Source organism: Sciurus carolinensis, chromosome X (assembly GCF_902686445.1).
Source record: "Sciurus carolinensis chromosome X, mSciCar1.2, whole genome shotgun sequence".
NCBI classification, from domain to species: Eukaryota; Metazoa; Chordata; class Mammalia; order Rodentia; family Sciuridae; genus Sciurus; species Sciurus carolinensis.
In genome coordinates, this window is record NC_062232.1 from 16,045,446 (window position 1) to 16,065,836 (window position 20,391).

The 20,391-nt window shown below is 37.8% G+C and overlaps 1 protein-coding gene across 1 annotated transcript in view; it reads left to right on the top strand.

Annotated features, from left to right (window-relative positions):
- Positions 1-20,391, top strand: part of Pcyt1b (phosphate cytidylyltransferase 1B, choline) — a 64,017-nt gene that overhangs the window by 18,229 nt on the left and 25,397 nt on the right. Inside the window, 4 exon segments of the mRNA XM_047535072.1 lie at positions 1,903-1,915; positions 1,918-2,001; positions 8,188-8,304; positions 18,691-18,842. Of these exon segments, the coding sequence (XP_047391028.1) occupies positions 1,903-1,915; positions 1,918-2,001; positions 8,188-8,304; positions 18,691-18,842 (366 nt within the window).

Consider the following 20,391-nt stretch of genomic DNA (forward strand, 5'->3'; position numbering starts at 1 on the left):
GTTTCTGTGCCAGGGTAGCCTTAAAATAAATTCCTCATCCCTTGGGCTAACTTTAGTGGGTGCCAGTTCCTTTTTACCAGAAGAGCCAAGTTAAAACACATAGCCAATAAGTGCTGCAAAGGGGATTTGAACCCTGGTTTTGCAGGCACAGAGTTCCTACTCTTGTCACTATACCCCTTTGCCACATTACAAATGCTATACTGATCCACCACGACCCACAAGGTCACCTTAATAAGTCTGAAAAAGAATCAACAGTGGACTCAAGCTTTCTGAATCTTTGTCCCAAGTTTTGGTTTGCTTCCAGAGCCCTGAAAGAGGGTGTGGGTTAAGAAAGTCTCAGGCAACTGGAAGGTCTCCAAACAAAACTGGGGTAGGACTCCCATTTCTAGGGTGGAAGGCATTACAATGGGGAGAAGGGATGGGGCCGAGACATAGATCCATTCTAGTCAATGCAGAGAATAGGGGCTTCTTAAGGGCAGGGACTGGTCTTATCCCCACTTCTAGCCTCAGATTCTAAGACAGTGCCTGATTTGTATTTGAATGAATGAATGATTGAATAAATGAATGGCAGAAGTGGGTTTCAGTTTCTGTTCAAGTGTGTGGATTCTCCTCTCATATGTGGAAGCTAGCGAGAAAAAAGGAAAAATGGAATCTTCAGAAAATAGAAGAGAGCCCAGCAGGGTAGAGGAAGGGAATCAGGGAGAGAAGGAGGGAAGAGAAAGGGGAGGAACTAGGGAATGAAATTGATCAAATTATGTTATATGCATGTATGAATATATCAAAATGAATTCCACTATTAGGTATAATTATCATACATCAATAAAATTTTTTTTAGAAAATGTATGGATCCTTCTTCAGTTGAATCTTCCCAACTTAAGGAACACCTGTCTCCATCTCTAAGAAACTATTCATGCAGCAGTATGACTACTGTTTACAGTGACTAGTCAACTTGAGCTTAAAAATGACCAAAGATGATGTAGTGCTGACTGTGGTAATGACATAGTTCAAAGATTACAAAAGGACAACTCTGGATTGCATCTACCCTGTTTACAAAAACACCGCCTTCTTTGTCTTCCCCTGTCTGGAGAGAGTGAGATTTTCATTTTAAGAGGCTGACTAAAAAATGCAGGGCCACTTCCTGGGCAGGCTTCCAAGTGACTACATCTTTCTCATAGCATTCCCCAGAGCTCCAGCCTAAGCTGCCTGGGGCGGGGCCTCCAGCCATTGGTGGCTGGCAAAGCTACCACAGTAACAGTTGTCTGCAGCCCGCCAGAATTGCTGTATATTTAGGCCCTCCCAGAGCACAGATAACGGACTTGGTCTTTGCACTGAAGAGACGTCAGAGTTTATGATTGGCCAGGCTGGCCTGTGAAATAAAGGAGATGTCGTGCCACGCTTCCGAGTATGATGCTCCTTTCAGCCGAGTACCCGGGGTGTGGGTGAGTCTAAATGTTTGAAGACTGCCCTCATTGCTTGGGAAATGCTCAAAGCTGGGCATTAGGCCTTTACAAGGGTTTGACTTAGCATCTTTATTAAACCTGCTGAGCCTCAGTTGCCTTTTCTGTGAAATAGTCATTGTATTTATCCTGCACTATAGAAGTGTGCCTCCATCATAGGGTGTTGTGAAGCCTAAAAGAGAGTATGGATCCAGAGTAGCTCATCTGGTACCTGGCAGAGGTAGACACTGAAAAGCTATTATTTCTGAAGCATCAGTAAAAAAGAAAGCAGCGGGGAGGTCATGACAATACCATCTTTATTTCTAGCAGTACAATATTTCTCTGAGAGGTTTAGCAGATATATTCTACTTCTTATTCATACCTGTGTAGTCAACTTCAGGGGAAGATGGTGCTGAAGGAAAACTTGTGAGACTGTGCTCCCTTTGTTTTGTTTTTTCCCTTCTAGACCCTGACTGCACCTGCCCATTTGCAGATGAAACCAGCTGCCAGTGCCAAGCACCCCATGAAAAACTGACCATTGCTCAGGCCCGCTTAGGAACACCAGGTGAGGCTGTTCTTGTTCCTCAAATGGGTTCTATCTTGATAGTTGAAGTATCATAAAGCCCCATCATTATTTGAGCATTGCTTGTTTTTAATTAGAGTTGAATTTAAAGATTATAGCACAGTGCAAGAAGGGTAAATGTTACCATTGGTAACCTAGACCAATCAAACTATCCAAGTAAAAGATGCAGCCTAATGCATGAATTTGAGCCCCAGCTCTGCCATTTACTAGTTCAACACCATGGGCAAGTCATGAGAGATATGAGTCTGTTTCCTCATGTGCAAAATGGGTACAATAATACCTGTTCTGCAAGGGTTTTGTGATAGTTAAATTCAGTTAAAAGTACCAAAGCATTTTTTTTCAGTACTGGAGATTGAACCCACAGGTGCTCTACCACTGAGCTGTATCCTCAGCCCCTTTTAGTTTTTTATTTTGAGACAGGGTCTTGCTAAGTTGCTGAGGCTGACCTCCAACTTGCGATCCTCCTATACCAGGTTCCACCACATCTGGTCCAAAGCATATTTTTAACCATGAAGGCTTTTATGAACCTAAGCTACTGTAATTATTACTATTCTTAAAAGTCAGCATTTAAAAAAAATCTTTCAATCATGCCTTAAAAAGACTGGGCTCTGGTATAGAAATTCGTTCATTCTTTCTTTAGGCTATACCAGAGAATGAATAGTGAAGAGATTTAAAAATATAAAATATCATTTGTCTCCCAAGGTTTTCATGATAATTAAAGAGACAAGACAATTAGATATGAAATAAAAACCACAAGTAGCATGCTTGCATGTGCTTAGGGGCTAACTCCTGCAACACATATGATGACTGACAGTTGAGAAAAGGGCAAATTTATTTGGCCTGGAGTGGTCAGGCAAGATGTCTGTGAGGGAGAAAAATGGAGTTGATACTTTTGCAAGAAATAAGATTTGAACTGTGTGGGCAGAAATGGCAAAAGTATTCCCAGAAGGATGGAACCAAAACAATGAAGACATAGAGATAGAGAGGTCTATGAGAATAAATGTGTAATTCAAGTTGATTGGGATGAGTAAAAAATAAGACTAGTTGAACAGGTAAGTTTTGACCCAGTTACAATAACATAACTTATTATTTACTTGCCTTTGCCAAAAACAACCAATCTAAACTTAGAAGAATACATGGGACAAAGGACAATTTGCTTAACAACAATAATGGATATTTATTAAATCCTTACTATGTACTAAGGTCTTTATGTGTATCATGCAATTTAACTATCATAGTTCTATACAGCTAGGACTTAGTATTTCACAGATAAAGAAATGAAGGCTTAGAGAAGTTGTGAACCTGCCTAAGTTTATCAGCTACTATGTGGCAGTGATTCTCACACTTGAGTCTGCATCAGAATCACCTGGAGTATTTGTTAAAACACAGATAGCTACTGGGCACAGTGGATTGCATGCCTGTGATCCCCAAGACTCCAAAGGCTGAGGCAGGAGGATTGCAAGTTCAAAGCCAGATTCAGCAACTTAGCAAGGCCCTAAGCAACTTAGTGAGATCTTGTCTCAAAATAAAAAAAAATAAAAAGGGCTGGTGGTGTGGCTCAGTGGTAAGCACCACTGGATTCAATCCCTGGTACCAAAAAATTTAAAATTAACCACAGATGGCTGGGCCCAACCCCTAGTTTCTGATTCCAAGAGTTGCTGCTCTAACAAGTTCCTGGGTGATACTGCCACTCTCAGAGCACACTTGGAGAACCACTTCTAAGTGGTAAAGCTATTTGATATCTCAAACCTATTTTTGTTAGAGCTTAACCTCTTAACCATGACACTCTGCTTCTTCTTTAAGAATAGCCTTGAAAAGAGTGAAGTGAGGAAGAAGATGAGCCGAGTTAGTAAGCTTTTTCATGAGCTTCTTTTGAAAAGGGCAACCAGAGACTTGGGGAGGTAACTCAGAGCAGACTTTAATGTGTCAAGAATCACCTGGTTAGCTTGTTAGAGTAGAATCCATGCTCTATTCCCCACCCACACCAAAACCTCAAATCAGGGACAGGGTCTGGACATCTACATTTTTAACAAAGAGCCCAGATAATTCTTAAGTTGGTCTTACCCAGCAATAAATCCAAGTGATGCCAAATGAAAGTCCAGGTGTGTATTAGCTTTCTGCTTCTGTCATAAAACACTTGAGTTAAACAACTTAAAAGGAGGAAAGATTTATTTTGACTCACAGTTTCTGAGGTTTCACTGCATGGTCACTTGGCCCTGTTGCTTCAGGCCTATGGCAAAGCTGAACATCATGACAGGGAGCATATGGTGGAGCAAAATTGCTCATATCACGGTGGACAGGAAGCAAGAAAAAGTGAAAGGAAAGGGCTGAAGTTCCAATATATCCTTCAAGGGCATGTCCCTAATTACCTAATTTCCTCCAACTGGGTCCAGCCTCCTAAAGTTTCCACCATCTCCCAATACTGACATCAGCTGGGGACCAAGTCTTCAACACATGAGATTGTGGGAGACATTTAAGATCCAATCCATAACAAGGTGGCTATGAAGAAAACAGATTTGACCTCAAGTTAAATAGTGAGCTTCAGGTCCAAGCATAAAAAGACCTTACTTTTCTGGGGAAAAGAAAAGGAAGCAGAACTTATTTTACATCTGTTGTACTCCATCTCATTTAATCTTTATAAAAACTATGTGAGGTGTTTATGACTTTGTCCTTTCTGCAGAGGAGGCAAATGAGACTTAAAGAACTGAAAAGTAACTTGTTAAATGTCCCAACTGGGTAGAACTGGGATTCAACTTTGAGTCCCTTTCACCTCAAATCTCTGCTTTGTCCATCACAAGGGGCTGCTCTGTGAGGCATGGTCCTCAGCCTATGATCATGGAGCTCAGTGAAAACATGCTCGGGCTTTGAACACTATCCTTCAGGATGGATGGTGTGTGAACAAGAAAGAGTAATGTCCACACATTACAATAAGTTGATATTGATATGTCTTTTAAATTTCAATCTGCAGGTCCTCTTTCCTTCTCTGTCTGTGTCTCTCTCTGTCTCTCTCTCCCCCCTTTTGATCCCTTGAAGTTTAATTTTTGAAGAGATAAAGACACCAGGTTCTCTTGTTTTTGGTCTCATAAAGCTTCTCACAGTCTAGAAATTGCTGAAACATTACAATTTTAAAAAGTGAACTTACTGCAAAATCAACTCTGCAAATACTCTCAAATTTACGAAACGTCCTTCTTCCCCATAATTATGTCATCTTTCTTTTCTTTCTTCCCTGCTTCCTGAATTCATTTATCCTGATCACCTCTGAATCATTAACAAAACTTCTACAAAACTGCCATCTGCTGTCCCATGGGGTTTATATCTTAAAACAAATTTTCTCAATTGAATTCAAATTGAATAAAAGCATTGAAACCAAGGATCCCTCATTAGACAGTTTGTTATTTCGAAGCATTTTCTGTTTACTGTGCTTTATTTAGAATACAGTATGATCCTGTGAAGGCAATTCTGTTTGTTCAAAATAGTGTAAAATTGAAAATAGTTGCAGTTCCTAATCTGACATAAATATCTAGATATTTTATTAGAAATTTATTAAAAACATTGTACCATCTGAATCTATTAATGTAACATTTATTTGTTTCTAAATTAATGCAGTTGAATTGCATCAAGAAATAATCACTATTTGAAATCTAAGTTCTAAAGATCATTCAATAGAGGTTTCCATTGATTTCTTTCTTTTTAAAGCATTCAAAGAAAGACAAGTATGTTTTCTCACAAACAAGCAAACAAAAAGACAATCTGAAAGTAGAAGAGGATTACTAGGGACTGGAAAGGGGATAGGGAGGAAGGAAAGGATGAAGATAAAAGGGTGAATGGATATGATCAAGGTACAATGTATGCATGTATGGAATATCACAGTGAATTCCATTAATTTGTACAATTAATGTGTTAATTATAATAAAAATTCATTTATAATATCAATATAATACATGCATTTATTTTTTAAAGTCAGTAGGACACTTAGGTTTATAAGTAAAATCAGCAATCCCTTTCCTTTCTTGCCCACCTCTAATTCTTATTTCCTGTAGGCACTTAACACTTGACAACTGACTACAAAATGTTTTTGACATCTCTCATTCATTGTCACTGTCTTCCTTGTTCTCTCTAACCTTGGTGAAAATTATGCCTTCCCCCTCACCAAACTGGGGATGGAGCCCAGGGCCTCACACATGCTAGACAAGCACACCACCACTCAGCTACATTCCTAGTCATTTTTATTTTAAGACTGGGTCTTGATGAGTTTCTGAGGGTCTCATTAAGTTGCTGAGACTGGCCTCAAACTTGTGATCCTCTTGCCTCAACCTCCTGAGTTGCTGGGATTACAGGCATGTGCCACTGAGTCCTGCAAAATGATACCTTTTAAACTCTTTTATTTGTATTTGTTTTGGTGTCCGGGAGGAGGTAGAGATAAATGTACATGTTCAGTTCACCATATTTAACTGATAATCCTCATGTTCTGTTTTTCTATATTTTATCTTTTTTTACTGAATATAATTGTACATACTTATGAGGTACAGTGTGACATTTTGATTCATGTATATATTGGGTAATAAAATCAAATTGTTTAGTGAGTAGAATAGTGATTACCAGAGACTTGGGAGGGTAGGAAGTGAAGGAAGGGTGAGAGGTTGGTTAATAGGTACAATGTTAATATTAGGAAAAATAAGTTCTCATGGTCCTCTTTTTCCTTTCCTTTATTTTCTCTTTCTTTCTTCTTTCTTTCTTTCTTTCTTTCTTTCTTTCTTTCTTTCTTTCTTTCTTTCTTTCTCTCTCTCTCTCTCTTTTCTTTCTTTCTTTCTTTCTTTCTTCTTTCTTTCTTTCTTTCTTTCTTTCTTTCTTTCTTTCTTTCTTTCCTTTCTTTGAGATGGAGTCCTCCTGTCTCAGCCTCTCAAGTAGTTGGAACTATAGGTGCATGCCACTACACCTGACTTCTCATATTCCTCTTTTTAAAAACCCATTGTGCGGTTGGGGGTGTAACTCAGTGATAGAGCACTTGCCTTGTGTGTGCAAAGCCCCGTGTTCCATCCACAGTACTGGGGAGTTTCGGGGGAAGTATTGTTGTGACCACATAGATCTCTTTCCTTCTTAGATAATAAAATGTCTCTATGGTATATGTAACCATGGAGAAGAGGTGACAGATGTGCTTGGGACAAGAGTACTTTGTTATGAGAAACTACTTCTTTCTCCTGTTATCTAATTTTGGATCTTCTTGGATTTTCACTTTCTTGTTCCTTTGTTGAGAGTAGAGAAGGGTGTAAAAGTTGCAAACAGATAAAACTTTCAACAAATGTAACAGGCATTTTCCAGACTAGCAGGATGTGTGACTTGCTTCATCCACCAAATTAATGGAACCCCTAAACTCCCCCTTCTGACTTGAAGGGGATAGGTCTTTGGCCTGGCTCAGCAAATGTCCTGTAGGACCATGAAGGACTATAGTGTTGATTGCTTACCTCCAAGCACCATCCTTATATGCAACACTTATTCCCTGACTCCCCTCCATTTGGGGGCATAGGGCCCCATCTCTTATGATACCAAAAAGGTTAGGGAGTGACTTTGTGCAATGATATTCTGGAACATGTTTAACAACTGGACCTTCAGAGGGAAATAAACCCTGATTTGTAGCATTTGCCAATTTCTACAATGAAAACACCCTTACTATGTCTCACAGATTACCAATGAGACTTGAAGTTGGGAAGAAAAGTGTTTGAGCAGTATGAACAAACTCCAGCACAGCTTTGCCTTTGAAATAGGATTCGTAGTCTTCATTCAAGACTGCCAGACTCAAGGACATAGTCATTTGTCCTTTCCATTGAGCTCCTCAGTTACTCATGTCTTGATGTTCCTGCCAGGCCGATTCTGCCAGCTCAGACATCTAGATTTCACTCTGAGTCAAGAGAACTCCCCAGTGCTCTGTGTTTGTCTTTCCTGTTGGCTAACAATGTGTGTTCTTGTTTGATCTTAATTTTGTTTTTGCTTTGCTTTGATGTCTTTAGAAGAACTTGTATTTAAAATCAATTTCATGCACTAATATGAAATTGATGATTCATAGAGATTGCATCTTATCTAGGTAAACCTTCTTATGGCACTATCCTAATAGAAGGTAACTGGAATTCCTTATTCTGCAGTTCTGTTAACAGTGTTTTCTTTCTTCCACAGTTGACAGGCCTGTCAGAGTATATGCAGATGGAATATTTGACCTCTTTCACTCAGGTCACGCAAGGGCACTTATGCAAGCAAAAACACTGTTTCCTAACAGCTACTTGTTGGTGGGAGGTAAGAAGTGCATTTTCTCTTTGCCCAGAAAACTCCTTTATAATATGCTTCCAGAAAAGGGCCCCTTTCAGAGTTCCATAAGTAAAATCTGACATTGTTAATGCTTCCAATTCATCCCATATTGGCTCACTTGTTCACTGTCTGAAATTTAAAATGACATTTTAAAGACCATAGGGAAATTTACATCATGAGATTATGTACCATTGATCCTCAGAGAGACAGATTAATAATTCCACTAAGGGTAGCTGCTTTGCGATTTCCACCAATACCTTTCAAATGGTATTTGGGGTATGATCCAGAGGCATGATTAAGAGAAAAGCAATATTATTCTGATTTAAAATCTTGGCGAAGAGGTTGAAGAGGTTTAGAATGATTAAGGGCAAACAAGGTCACTGTCTATTTCCTTTGTGTGACCTACAGATAGCACTTAGGACAGTATCGTGCTAACAATAATGGCTTAAGATAGCCCTAATTAGTTGAATCTTTTTCAGTGTATTAAAGAAATGGAGATTTATGTATCCAAGTAATCTTGGTTCATAATGAAGGGATGGACTTACTTTCTAAGTTTATGGAGAGAGAAGGATGGTTAAATGTAGATAGAAATTTTCCTCCCCTGGAGGGCCTACCTATTTCAATTTGGGCAAAAGGGATAGTACCTGACTGGGAGACTTTTGTCTCACTTCTGTAGCTTCTGGAAGCGGCATATCCATTCACTATGATCAGTTTTTGTGGCACTGTATAAAGTGGACACCATCCACCTTTATTTATTTAATTTTTTTCACCATCCATCTTAAAACTTCTACTGTAAGAAAAAAACAGTGCTGGTAACACTATTTTTTTTAAGTATTTTGGTATCTTCTGCAAATTTTAAAACTGCTCTTTGTATATTTAAGAGGAACTCTTCTGCAGATTTTGCTAAGGGTGCTGATCATGTGGCTAATGAATGGAGTCCTTTCAGAAGGAAGAGAGGGTGAAAGGCAGCAGTTAATGAACAAATCATGCAGAGAATATCCAAAATGGGCAGAAAACCCAACTCTTGTTTGCTTCCCATCGTCCTGAGTGGAAAACTTTCTTGATTGAGCATAGATACCTGGAGGCTGGTCCTAGGCTACCAGAAACCTGGGAGACCTCTGCTGTGTTTGGGTTTTGGTCATTTTGGCAACTTAAGCTTGGAGATGGTTTGGTGTGGATCACAGTGAATGTTTTCTGCATTCCTGGAGTTTTAAACTCACACTTGTCCACACTGAGCCCCCAGCAATTTGTCAGTTTAAATTTTCCTCCCCTGCACCAGATCCCTCAGAGGTTTCTGCTGGTAGGTTTATGCTCCAGTAAATCGTGATTCTCTTTATCTGTCTGTCTCTCCAACGTTGGGGGCAACAGTTTACCCTGTGACATAATTTCTCTCACAAATCTATGAAGAGTTTTGATTTTTCAGTTGCTTCTCCTTTTCACTTGTTGTTAGAATGGAGTGATAATGTCCAAGCTTCTTACATGCCAGACCAGAAACTAGAAGTCCAATGTCAATATTTTATTTTTTCAGGTGTTCTACATAAGACTTTAATTTCAAGTTAATTTTGTGTATCATGTAAGATGAGGGTCCAATTTCATTCTCTTGCATGTGGATATTCGGTTTCCCCAAAACCATTTATTGAAGAGATTATCCTATTCCCGTTGTTTATTCCTGGCACCTTTGTTAAATACTTGTTGATAACATGTTATTTCTGGCCTCTTTGCTCTGTTCTATTGATCTATACACCTGTTTTGTATGACAGTAATATTGTTTTGATCATGGCAGATTTACAAGGTATTGTTTTTTTAAATTTTTATCTTTTTCAGATTTGTTCTAATTAGTTATATATGACAGTATAATACATTTAGACACACTGTACACAAATGGAGCACAACTTCTCCTTCCTCTGAATGAACATGGTACAGAGTCACACCAGTAGTGTAATCAATTTTGACATTTTAAAACAAAATTGTTACCTAATCACTTGCATGTACCAGTGGCATTTAAAACATATGAAACTTTGAAATGCACCATTATACATTCACAAAATATATCAAGCTCTTTTTAAACTTTCAAATATTTTACAAATTTTTTTTCTCCTCACATTTATACATTCATTCTTTTCTGTCCTATAATTTTTCCTAATTTGGTGCTTTACTGCTTGAAATGTTTTAGTGATCACTCTATCATATCCTCTGAAACAGAATTTTGTATATAAATTAGCATACAACTAACCAAAATACTGCATTATACCTTTTAATAAATTATTAAAAATGAACATAAATTTGATCAGCATAAATTTGTCTCTCTCTCTCTTTTTTGTTTTTTTCAGTGCTGGGAATTGAACCCAGGGCCTTGTGCTTGCAAGGCAAGCACCCTATCAACTGAGCTATATCCCCAGGTCCTTAAATTTGTCTTTTAATGAGATGAGTAGGATCTCTTTATATGTGGATGTACCTGTGGATAAATATAATTATTGCTAGAATGAGACAATGTTTAGCATAAATTTTATTCCTATTTTCCTTGTTATACATGTAGGTACTGAAATATTTGGTTCGCACAGCTGTGTAGATCAGAATGGGATGTTTGTTATAGTGATGCCACTCAATTCTTTGAATTCCTTCAGAGTTACTGGCCCAAAAAAAACCCACAAAAATAATTTTTTATTATTATTATTATTATTATTATTATTATTATTATTATTTTGTCACCCAATGTAATTTATCAAGTGACTATTTGCTAAGAACCTCCTTCAAATCTGTTGCAAGCAATGAATTGGAAATGACCTGATCTGCAAAAGGAATTGTTAAAGCTATTAGAATCATTTGCTTTTTCCCTTTCTGGGAATAATAACAAAAGGCTATATCAAGACTTATCAAATGACTCTTAATTATAACCATTACTCTTTTACTTGAAAGCAACTTATTTAACCAGATCTATGCAGAAAGGGTTCGGAGAATGGAAATACTGGTAATTTCATTACACCATTACCAAGCCAGTATTGTGTGTATGTGTGTGTGTGGGGGGGGGGGTGTGTGTGTGTGCTGAGATTGAACCCAGGACCTTGTGCATCAGTCCAATAATTTTTGAAACAATTTATTTTATCATTTGCTTAAAAAAAATCAGGTATGTCAGGCATGGTGGTGCATGCCTGCAATCCCAGCTACTCAGGAGGTTGAGACAGGTGGATTGCAAGTTTCAGGCCAGCCTGAGAAACTTAGTTAGACCCTGTCTCAAAGCAAAATTAAAAGGGAAAACTTTGGGGCTGCAGTTTTAGCTTACTAAATTTTCAGAGCATATTTTCTAACCTAATTGGTAAAAGTAGTCCTCATGATCAAAACTACCAGAAGCCAAGAAAATATCTTAAATCAAATGTATTAATGTATTTCAAGAAGCTTTATAAAACCACTGAGAAATAAATTATAGAATGGATTATATGCAATAGAATGAGTTAAGATTAAAATATTGTAGATCTAATATAATAAATTATAAATGAGACAATAAATCAATGTACTTAATTTGTAGTAATGCAATGTAATTTATAGAAAAAATCATATGGCATTAATAAGGAGAGAAACACAATTTTTAAAGGTATGCTGTTCCTTCTCTAATTATTGGTATGTGTGTATGTGTGTGTATAACAAATTCTTGTATTTGACTTTGGGGAATAATTACATAAAATCAAATATAAAAATCAGAAATAACTATCTTTGTTAGACATCATGATTAAATTTTCCCTATGTATTTAAAGATGGAAAGGAAAAAACCTACTAAAAGTAATTGCTCTGGAAGTATGTAATTTTATTTTTTGTTATAAGGAGATAGAAAATAAACATTTTAGAAGATGAAATAGAATAAAGATTATCTGTAAATGGAATATTTTATAATGTGAATTTATAAAATAGGTTTTTAACTTCCTTTTTAAATAATGCATATATGAAATCTGGAAAAATCATGTTAATGTTTTGCTCATACATTTATTCCAGTGTATCTTTAAAAATTTGATAATTCCAGAAAATATTCCAGTTACATTTCCGAGAAGCAGCAGTACCAGCTTATACAGCTTTGGCTTATTAAAGTGATTTTGAAGTGAATAGCTGGAAAAAATGCTTACTCTTAACTACAAGAGAAAAGCCATTTTTAGGATTCAATATGAGTGTTGAGAATAGCTGGAAAAATGCTTACCCATAACTACATGAAAAAGCCATTTTTAGCATTCAATATTTCTTTCCAGTGCTCCTTTTGCTTTGAATTCCTCCTGGGCCTTATCCCTAAATTTCCATGTGTTTTCTGATAATAGTTGGGAGAAGAGGAAGCAAAGTTGTTGGGTCAAAATTTGCATTATTCTCCATTCTACCAGATTCAGTTTCTAACACCAGATTTCACCTGTAACAGAAGTATGTACATGAGAGGGAAATACAGGAAACTTTTATAGGTTCATGGTACTTCAAAGAGTCATTGAATGAGCTTTCCATTTGGTTTGGCCTGAGGGTGAAACCCTTTGTCCCTTGAAATGCAACATAGTAAGGTTTAGATGGCACTTCTCTTTTATGAAGTGAGGTAAGAGTGGTTTTGGATATAGACTTTTTCAGACCCATTAGTTTTAGGGAAGGGTGCTATTAGAAGTTGAGGTTCCAGACACTGATTCTTTTAAAACTGTGTGTTTGACTACCTCCTGAAAATCTTGGCATGTCCCTGGTATATTTACCCTAGCTTGAGGGGACCTTCACCTTAGATTATCTTTTTGGATTATCACAAACCAATTTAATGGCAGACAATTATATACTGAGGACATTCAGAGAGCCCTTGAAGAATAGGTATACTGTGTTGTCAGTTGAAAGGCTGGCTCTTGATATTATGTGTGTAGTTAACAAATAAAAATGCTTACAGTGAGTCAAAAGAGCCTGCCATGTCAATTGTAGTACCCCTTATATTTACAGGTAGGTTCACTGTAGGAACCCGCACTCTTCTTAGGCTTTGCCCTAAGAAGTCACTCTGTTTGTGGCAAGTACATGGACAGGTATTTGGTGGAAATACTTAGTAGTTATCAGAAATAATTTATCAAAAGATCAGAAACTGGGATAACTGTAGGTACTATACTTCTCAACCTTAGGCAGTAATAGACACCACAACTGTCATGATTTCACACTAAGATTAAAATACCTGAATTTACAATTTTTGAGCAAATAGCCAATAATGATTTGAAATTTTTTCTGTGCAAGCTTATTAGCATTATTTTAATGAAATGAAATGATCCACTTGTAAAGTACTTTTTTCTTCATTTTAATTTAAAAATTCATGTTATTTGAAAACAGGTCAAGAAATTACAATTTATAGCAGTTTTTTCTCCCCCTAAAAATATTTTTAAAGGATGAGAGTCACCAAGCATCTACCTCTGCATCATAGGAGGGGAATAAAAATAGGAGCAATAGATATATTAGTACTGCTACTATAGTTGATGTAAATATTACTCCACTAGCTTGGGTTTATACTTTATTGTATTTTAATTGAAATACAGCTGGGTGTGTAGCTCAGTGGTAGACTACCTGCTTAGCAGGGAGGAGGCCCTGGGCTTGAACCCCTGTATTGCAAACAAGCAAAAAACAGTAAAAAATTTCTGATTCCATTTTGCATGACTAGTGAGAAACGCAATTGCAGTTTTTATTGGGTTCTCTTTACCTCCCCAGAATCAACAAATGTCCAAAATATTTGCAAAAAAAGGAAAGGAGCTTCTAGTCTTCAACTCAGTGACACTTTTTGCACTGCCCTCATTGTCCAAGCCCACATAATTAATAGCAGAAAGTAGATCCGTTGCAAGTGAGGCACCTGTGGTCTATGCCCAAGTGGAAGCTCCGATGCTTAGGGCCTCAAGTCCTCATCCCCCTTGAGGCTCTGCCACTGGCCCCTGCTGCTTGTAGAATTCACAGTCAATTGGTCTTTTCCTCCCTATATGGAGGAATCTTCTCTCTCATGTGTTCTTCCTTATATAATTCCTCCAAGGAGCTCTGGCTTTGTAAAAAACAGCTGCCAAGAAGACAGGCTGTCTACCAGTAACTTGAACTTTACAAATTCTGCAAGGGAGTTTGTACCAAGAGGTCTGGACACCTGTGTGGAGCTGGGACAGGGAAAAGACAACACAAAACCCAAAGGAATATTCCTATAAATGATCCTGCATACTACTACTGTTAATAAATGGCTAACATAATCGAGCATTACTTTCTGCTCATGTGGTTTATCAAATTTAATTCTCAAAACTTCACCACATTCAAAGATTAGGCAACTGAGGTTTGGAGAGTTTGAATAACTTTGCAAGTAATAAGTAGTAGAGCTGGGATTGGAATCCAAATCTGTTGACTCTAAAGTTCAACCCCTATGCTATTTTTTCTCTCCTGCAGGGTATTTCATTTTGAGCGCAGTGAGCTGCCAGGATAGGTTAGTTGCAGCATGAGCTCCCAGAGAGCTCAATGAATTCATCCATGGAATACCACTGCTCACAGTTCTCCATCTGGTTGTCAGAGTGCATTTGCCAAGACTCAAGAACAACAGTGCTGCTTTGGGTGTAATTAATGTTTAGACAATAACTGGTCAGCATGTTCAGCTGCTTCTTGAGGTCACTCCTGGGATATGAAAATAGAGCCCTGTATTGGCATAAACAGGATGTTTGTTTTCTTTGTGATCTATCAGGAGGCCATTATCTTGGTCATGCAGAAGTTATACTAAATTGCTCAGGTGCAGATTCAAAAAGGGGGGAAGATATCAGCTAACCTAGTTTTGTGCTGTTTGAGATAGAATATTGATGGATCTGAAATCCCTTTTGTGCTCAGTATGATTCTTTTAAAAAATTTTTTAGTTGTAGATGGACACGATACCTTTATTGTATTTATTTATTTTCATGTGGTGCTGAGGATCAAACCCAGTGTCTCACACTTGCCAAGCAAGAGCTCTACCACTGAGCTACAACTGCAGGCCCTCAGTATGATTCTTGATTTTGTATTTTAATAAAGTTCCAAAAGAACGTCTAATAAGTCCTAGATCAGTTTTTTAAAGTTGTATAGGGTGACCCACCCACTAATAATTCCTATTTATGGAGACAAATGTTGATACAATTAGTCAATCAATACATGGTCATTATGACCCTGCCTTCCAGCCTCCCCCATTGCCTCCTGCCTCTGGGCATGATGGATGATTCAAAGACAGACAAGTCTCTTTACTCAAATTGTTCATAATATTCCTCAGGGGTTTGCACATATAGTGGGCATCAGTATCATCTCTGAAGCTTGTGAAAAACAGAGCTGCTTGGGTCCCACTACAGACCCACTGAATCAAACTGTCAAAGAGCAGAACCCACACACATTTGTATTTAACCAGCTCTTTAGGTGATTCTGATACTCATCAAAGTTTTTGAGCCAGCCACATGGTTGGTGTTGTTTTGGTAATGTAAACTACTACAATAAGATATCTCAGAAAATATTTATAGGTGATAAACATTAATGTTTATTTTTCTGATATATTTTATATCTCTGAATATATATATATATATATATACATATTCGGAGATGCATTAGTCTCTTATTTGCATGTATGTTGTTGAAATGTACCTGTGATGAATATACATCTATTATTTTAAATAAAAATGAACATTTATTGAGCATCTATATGCATCAGGTACCATTAATTCATTTATCAAGTATTTGTTAAGAGCCTACTAGAGGCCAGGTACTGTTCCATCAGAAAATGAAATGGCTGAAAGTCCCTTCCCCCCCAGTGATCTTGCATTTTAGAAGAGAATACCAACAATAAAATTAAATAAGACAGTTGCATGACCGCGAGTGTGATGGCAGGGAGTGATTTGATTGTAACTTAGAATAGGGTGCCAGAGGAAGACTTGAGGGAGGAGAGGGAGTGAGGCCTATGGGTATTTGGAGCACATCCATTCCAGGTTTGGAAAACAGGAAGTACAAAACCCTACCCTGAGGAGAAGCATCATAGTGGCTGCAGGAAACAGTGAGGAGACTGGGGGCTGGGATGCAATAGAAGATAGATCAGAGAGGCAAGGAGTGGGCAGAGTTCTGGGTCGTATAGGGGGTCCGTAGGCCATTATAGGGCTTTGGCATTTACTCTGAGGGGGATGGAGAGGGTTCTGAATATGAAAAGACATAATCTGACAGGTTTAATGGGCGTTTTCTGGATGAGAATAGGCTGTTGGGGGTGAGCAAAACTGGAACCAGTTAAGAGGCCCTGGTATTAATCCATAAAAGTGAGTGGACCACAGTGGGAGCAGTGAAGGTGGTGAGAAGAACTTAGATTCCAGGTGTACTTTTAAAAATGATTTTTTAACTCATGTGCCACACTAGGTCATTTCAGTCAGCAGTGGACCACATATATAAAGGTGGTCCCATGAGATTACAATGGAGTTGAAAACTTCCTATCGCCTAGTGATGTTTAAGCCATCAGAATATGACAGCGCAACACATTACTCACATGTTTATGGTGCTGCTGGTGTAAATAAACCCACTGCTCCACCAGTCATATAAAAGTATAGTATAAGCCAGGTGTGGTGGTGTGTACCTGTAATTGCAGATACTTGGTAAGCTGAGGCAGGACGATGGCAAGTTTGAGGTCAGTCCTGGCAACATATTGAGACCCTGTGTCATAAGACATAAGTATAGCACATACAATTATGTACAGTATATAATATGGATAATGATAAGGAACACCTATGCTTCTGGTTCATGTGTTTATGATGCTATACTTTCTGTTGTTAATTTAGAGTGTACTTATTTTTAAAAAGTTTACCGTAAATAATATGCTAGGTTTGCCAGTAGTAGATGTATTCATTTAATGTTTACTGTGTCTATTGATTACATCAAGAGGCTATATTGAGTGATGGACCTATTATACCATCTATGTCTGTGTAAGTACACTCCATGATCTTCATACAACAATGAAGTCAACTAATGATGCATTTCTCAGAACTTTTCCCTGTCATTAAGCAACACATGACTATTATTGACAGATAATAATTGTGTATATTTATGGGGTACAATGTGATGTTTCAATCATTAGAGAAATATTTGATCAAGTTAATTAATATATCTATTACCTCACCAATTTATCATTTTTTGTGGTGAGAATGTTAAAAATCTACTTTAGCCATTTAAAAATATATAGTACATTATTATTGACTATGGTCACCATTGCAGTCCACTAGATCAATGAAACTTATTCCTCCAGTCTAAAACTTTGTACCCTTTGATCAACTTCTCCTCTTTTTCCTTTGAAGGTAGATCTAGTAATTTTGCTGATGGTTTGGATGTGGGGTATAGGAAGGGGCTACAAAAGGAGGGTTTCCAAGGATGCTGAATGTTGCTGTGGACTGTACTTACTCTGTGGCCAGCTTTGGTTCTAGGCATGAAACAGGTTCTAGGCATGAAAATGATCATATTTTTGTTCGTAAACCACTTCTTGTGCACTTAAAATTAGAGAATTTATTGTGTGTACATAATACTTTAAAGAGATAAATCTCATTACAAGGACCAGTCAGGGTAGTTCTGACTGGTTGCAGCAAGACCCTCACCAGGATCTGTGCAAATGGGGACTATACCCACGGTGGGATTTCTTCCTGGCATGTAGCAAACATTAGGAAAGTTTCCTTGGCTAACCAAAAGATGGAATAGTGAATATTTTAAAAATTTTTTCAGGTTATTTCAAAACACATTTATGTAAACCCTCAAAAACTCTTACCTAAGACTGATAGTAAATATATTACTATTCTCATTTGAGGGTTCAGGAACCTGAGATCCAGAATGGATAAGTGATATGGGAAGGGTGAACTCTGTTGAATCAGACCTTCTATTTTATGACTTTCTCCTCTTGATTGATTGTATAGGCTGATGTGTAAAGAGTGGACCTCCATCCAAGGAATAGAAGTGTGTTGGGAGGGATCACACTTGGGTTTTTAAGTATGAACAATCTAATAAAATAATTGGAACTGATTTTTCACACCTTCTATAATTCAGATTTCTTGACTTCTCTCTCCTTTCTCTGTTCATCTGGTCATTTTATTTCTGAATGGTAATTTTCACTGAAGGGTGGGATAGGGAGATAAAAAGATATGAAAATCACATTGGGTAAGTGGAGAATAATTTTAACAAAAGTCTCAATGGAGAATGTACTTGTAATTAGCACTGAAATGAAATTCTGAATTCCCAGTGGATTTAAGTTTGCTTCACTCTCCTGATCCTTTGTTCCTGTAAAAAGGCTGTGTTCAATTATGCCAAGCACCTAGTCAGCCTGTGCTCCTTTTGTCTTGCTAAGGAAACCATGTTTGCACCAGGGCAGCTGGTAACAGTATTTAATACATTTGACTGTTTCAGTTTGCAGTGATGATCTCACCCACAAATTCAAAGGTTTCACTGTGATGAATGAAGCAGAGAGGTATGAAGCTCTCAGACACTGTCGCTATGTGGATGAAGTCATCAGAGACGCTCCGTGGACTCTCACACCAGAGTTTCTAGAAAAACACAAGGTACTTCTCATTCTCCCATGTTCTTTAAGTAACAAGATTAGGGAGTCTGGTTCTGCATCAGAGGATGCAGAAGCCCCCCCAAACTCTTCCACTTTCTAAAAGAGGTAGCTTTGGAAGCTGTCATGTGGTGTCACCTGATGTAGCACTTGTCTTCTACCTGATCGTGGGGACCACTGTCTTCTTAATTCCTTGAGTATAGGTTCTAGAGCTGGACCACCCAGGTCCAATGCTGCCTCTCTCTTCTCCTAACTGTGCAACCTTGAACAAGATATTTAACCATGCTACTCACTTACCTTATCTATAAAATAGGGTGACAGTGGTATCTTCTTCCTGGAGTCCGTGTTGAGGACTTCAGGAGATAATGTAAGTTAAGCGCTTGGAAACCTGGCTGGTCTGTAGCAAGAGCTACAAGGGTGTCATCCTCATCACCATGACTGCCATCATTATTGCTTGCAGATTCACAGGCATCCTTTTATGTAGAACAAATGAACATACATCTTATCCAGGTCAGGGGCCAGCCTTTAAGGAAAGAACTTTCTATTTCTGATTTTGCAACCCTAAGATTCCTACTGACATAAGATTTTTATTAGTTGAAAACATGAGAAATTCTTTTGATCTGCATCAAATTATGTGCTATATCTCCCTACCAGCCCCACATTAGGAGCTATTCTTTCCTCTCATAAGCAGTACAAAAAAAATAAGATTAAGCTGTTCTAAGAATTTTCTTTTCTATTTTTAAATTCACAATGCAGAAGAGAATAGAGAACAGTGATAAATGTGCATGGGTAATAGCAAAGGAGACAATTTCCTAGTGAGAATGAAAAGAAAAGGGAAAAACTACAATATGATTGACTTCCAGTAATCACTGCCACATTTTTACTAAGCATCTATTGTATATTCAACATGTGATAGGCATTATAGGAGATACTAATAATGATAATGATGACTGCCATTTATTTACCTTGTGCCCAGCACTCTGCTAAAGACTTTGTTATTATATGAATTCAATTCAATCTCACGACTACCCCAAGAAGTTATTATTATACATTGGAGAGGAGGAACTAAGTTTGAGTACTGAGAATATAATTAATAACAATAATAATGATTTATTGAGTACTTTCTATGTGCCAGTTATTATTTTTAGGCATAGTTACATATTTATATCATTTAATCCAGTAATTCTCCACATGGCAATGTCTGGAAATAGTTTTGGTTGTGATAGCTAGAAGGTGCTACTGGCATCTAGTGGGTAAAGGCATGGGATGCTGCTAAGCATCCTTCAGTGCACAGGACAGTCTTCCATACCAAAAAGTTATCCGGTCCCCAATGTTACTAATACTGAGGTTGAGAAATACTGATTGAATCCTTCCTGCCAACCTGGTAGTGGTATAGCTAGCAAGTGATAGGACAAGACTCATAGCCCAGCAATTTAAATTACTACTCTAAACTACCTCTCAGAATGGAGTAAAGCCTTGTTGTAAAAGACTTTGAAAGCTGTGCAAAGAGAGTTTGCTGGATGTAGTAGGAAACAGGGATGAAGATTAGCAGG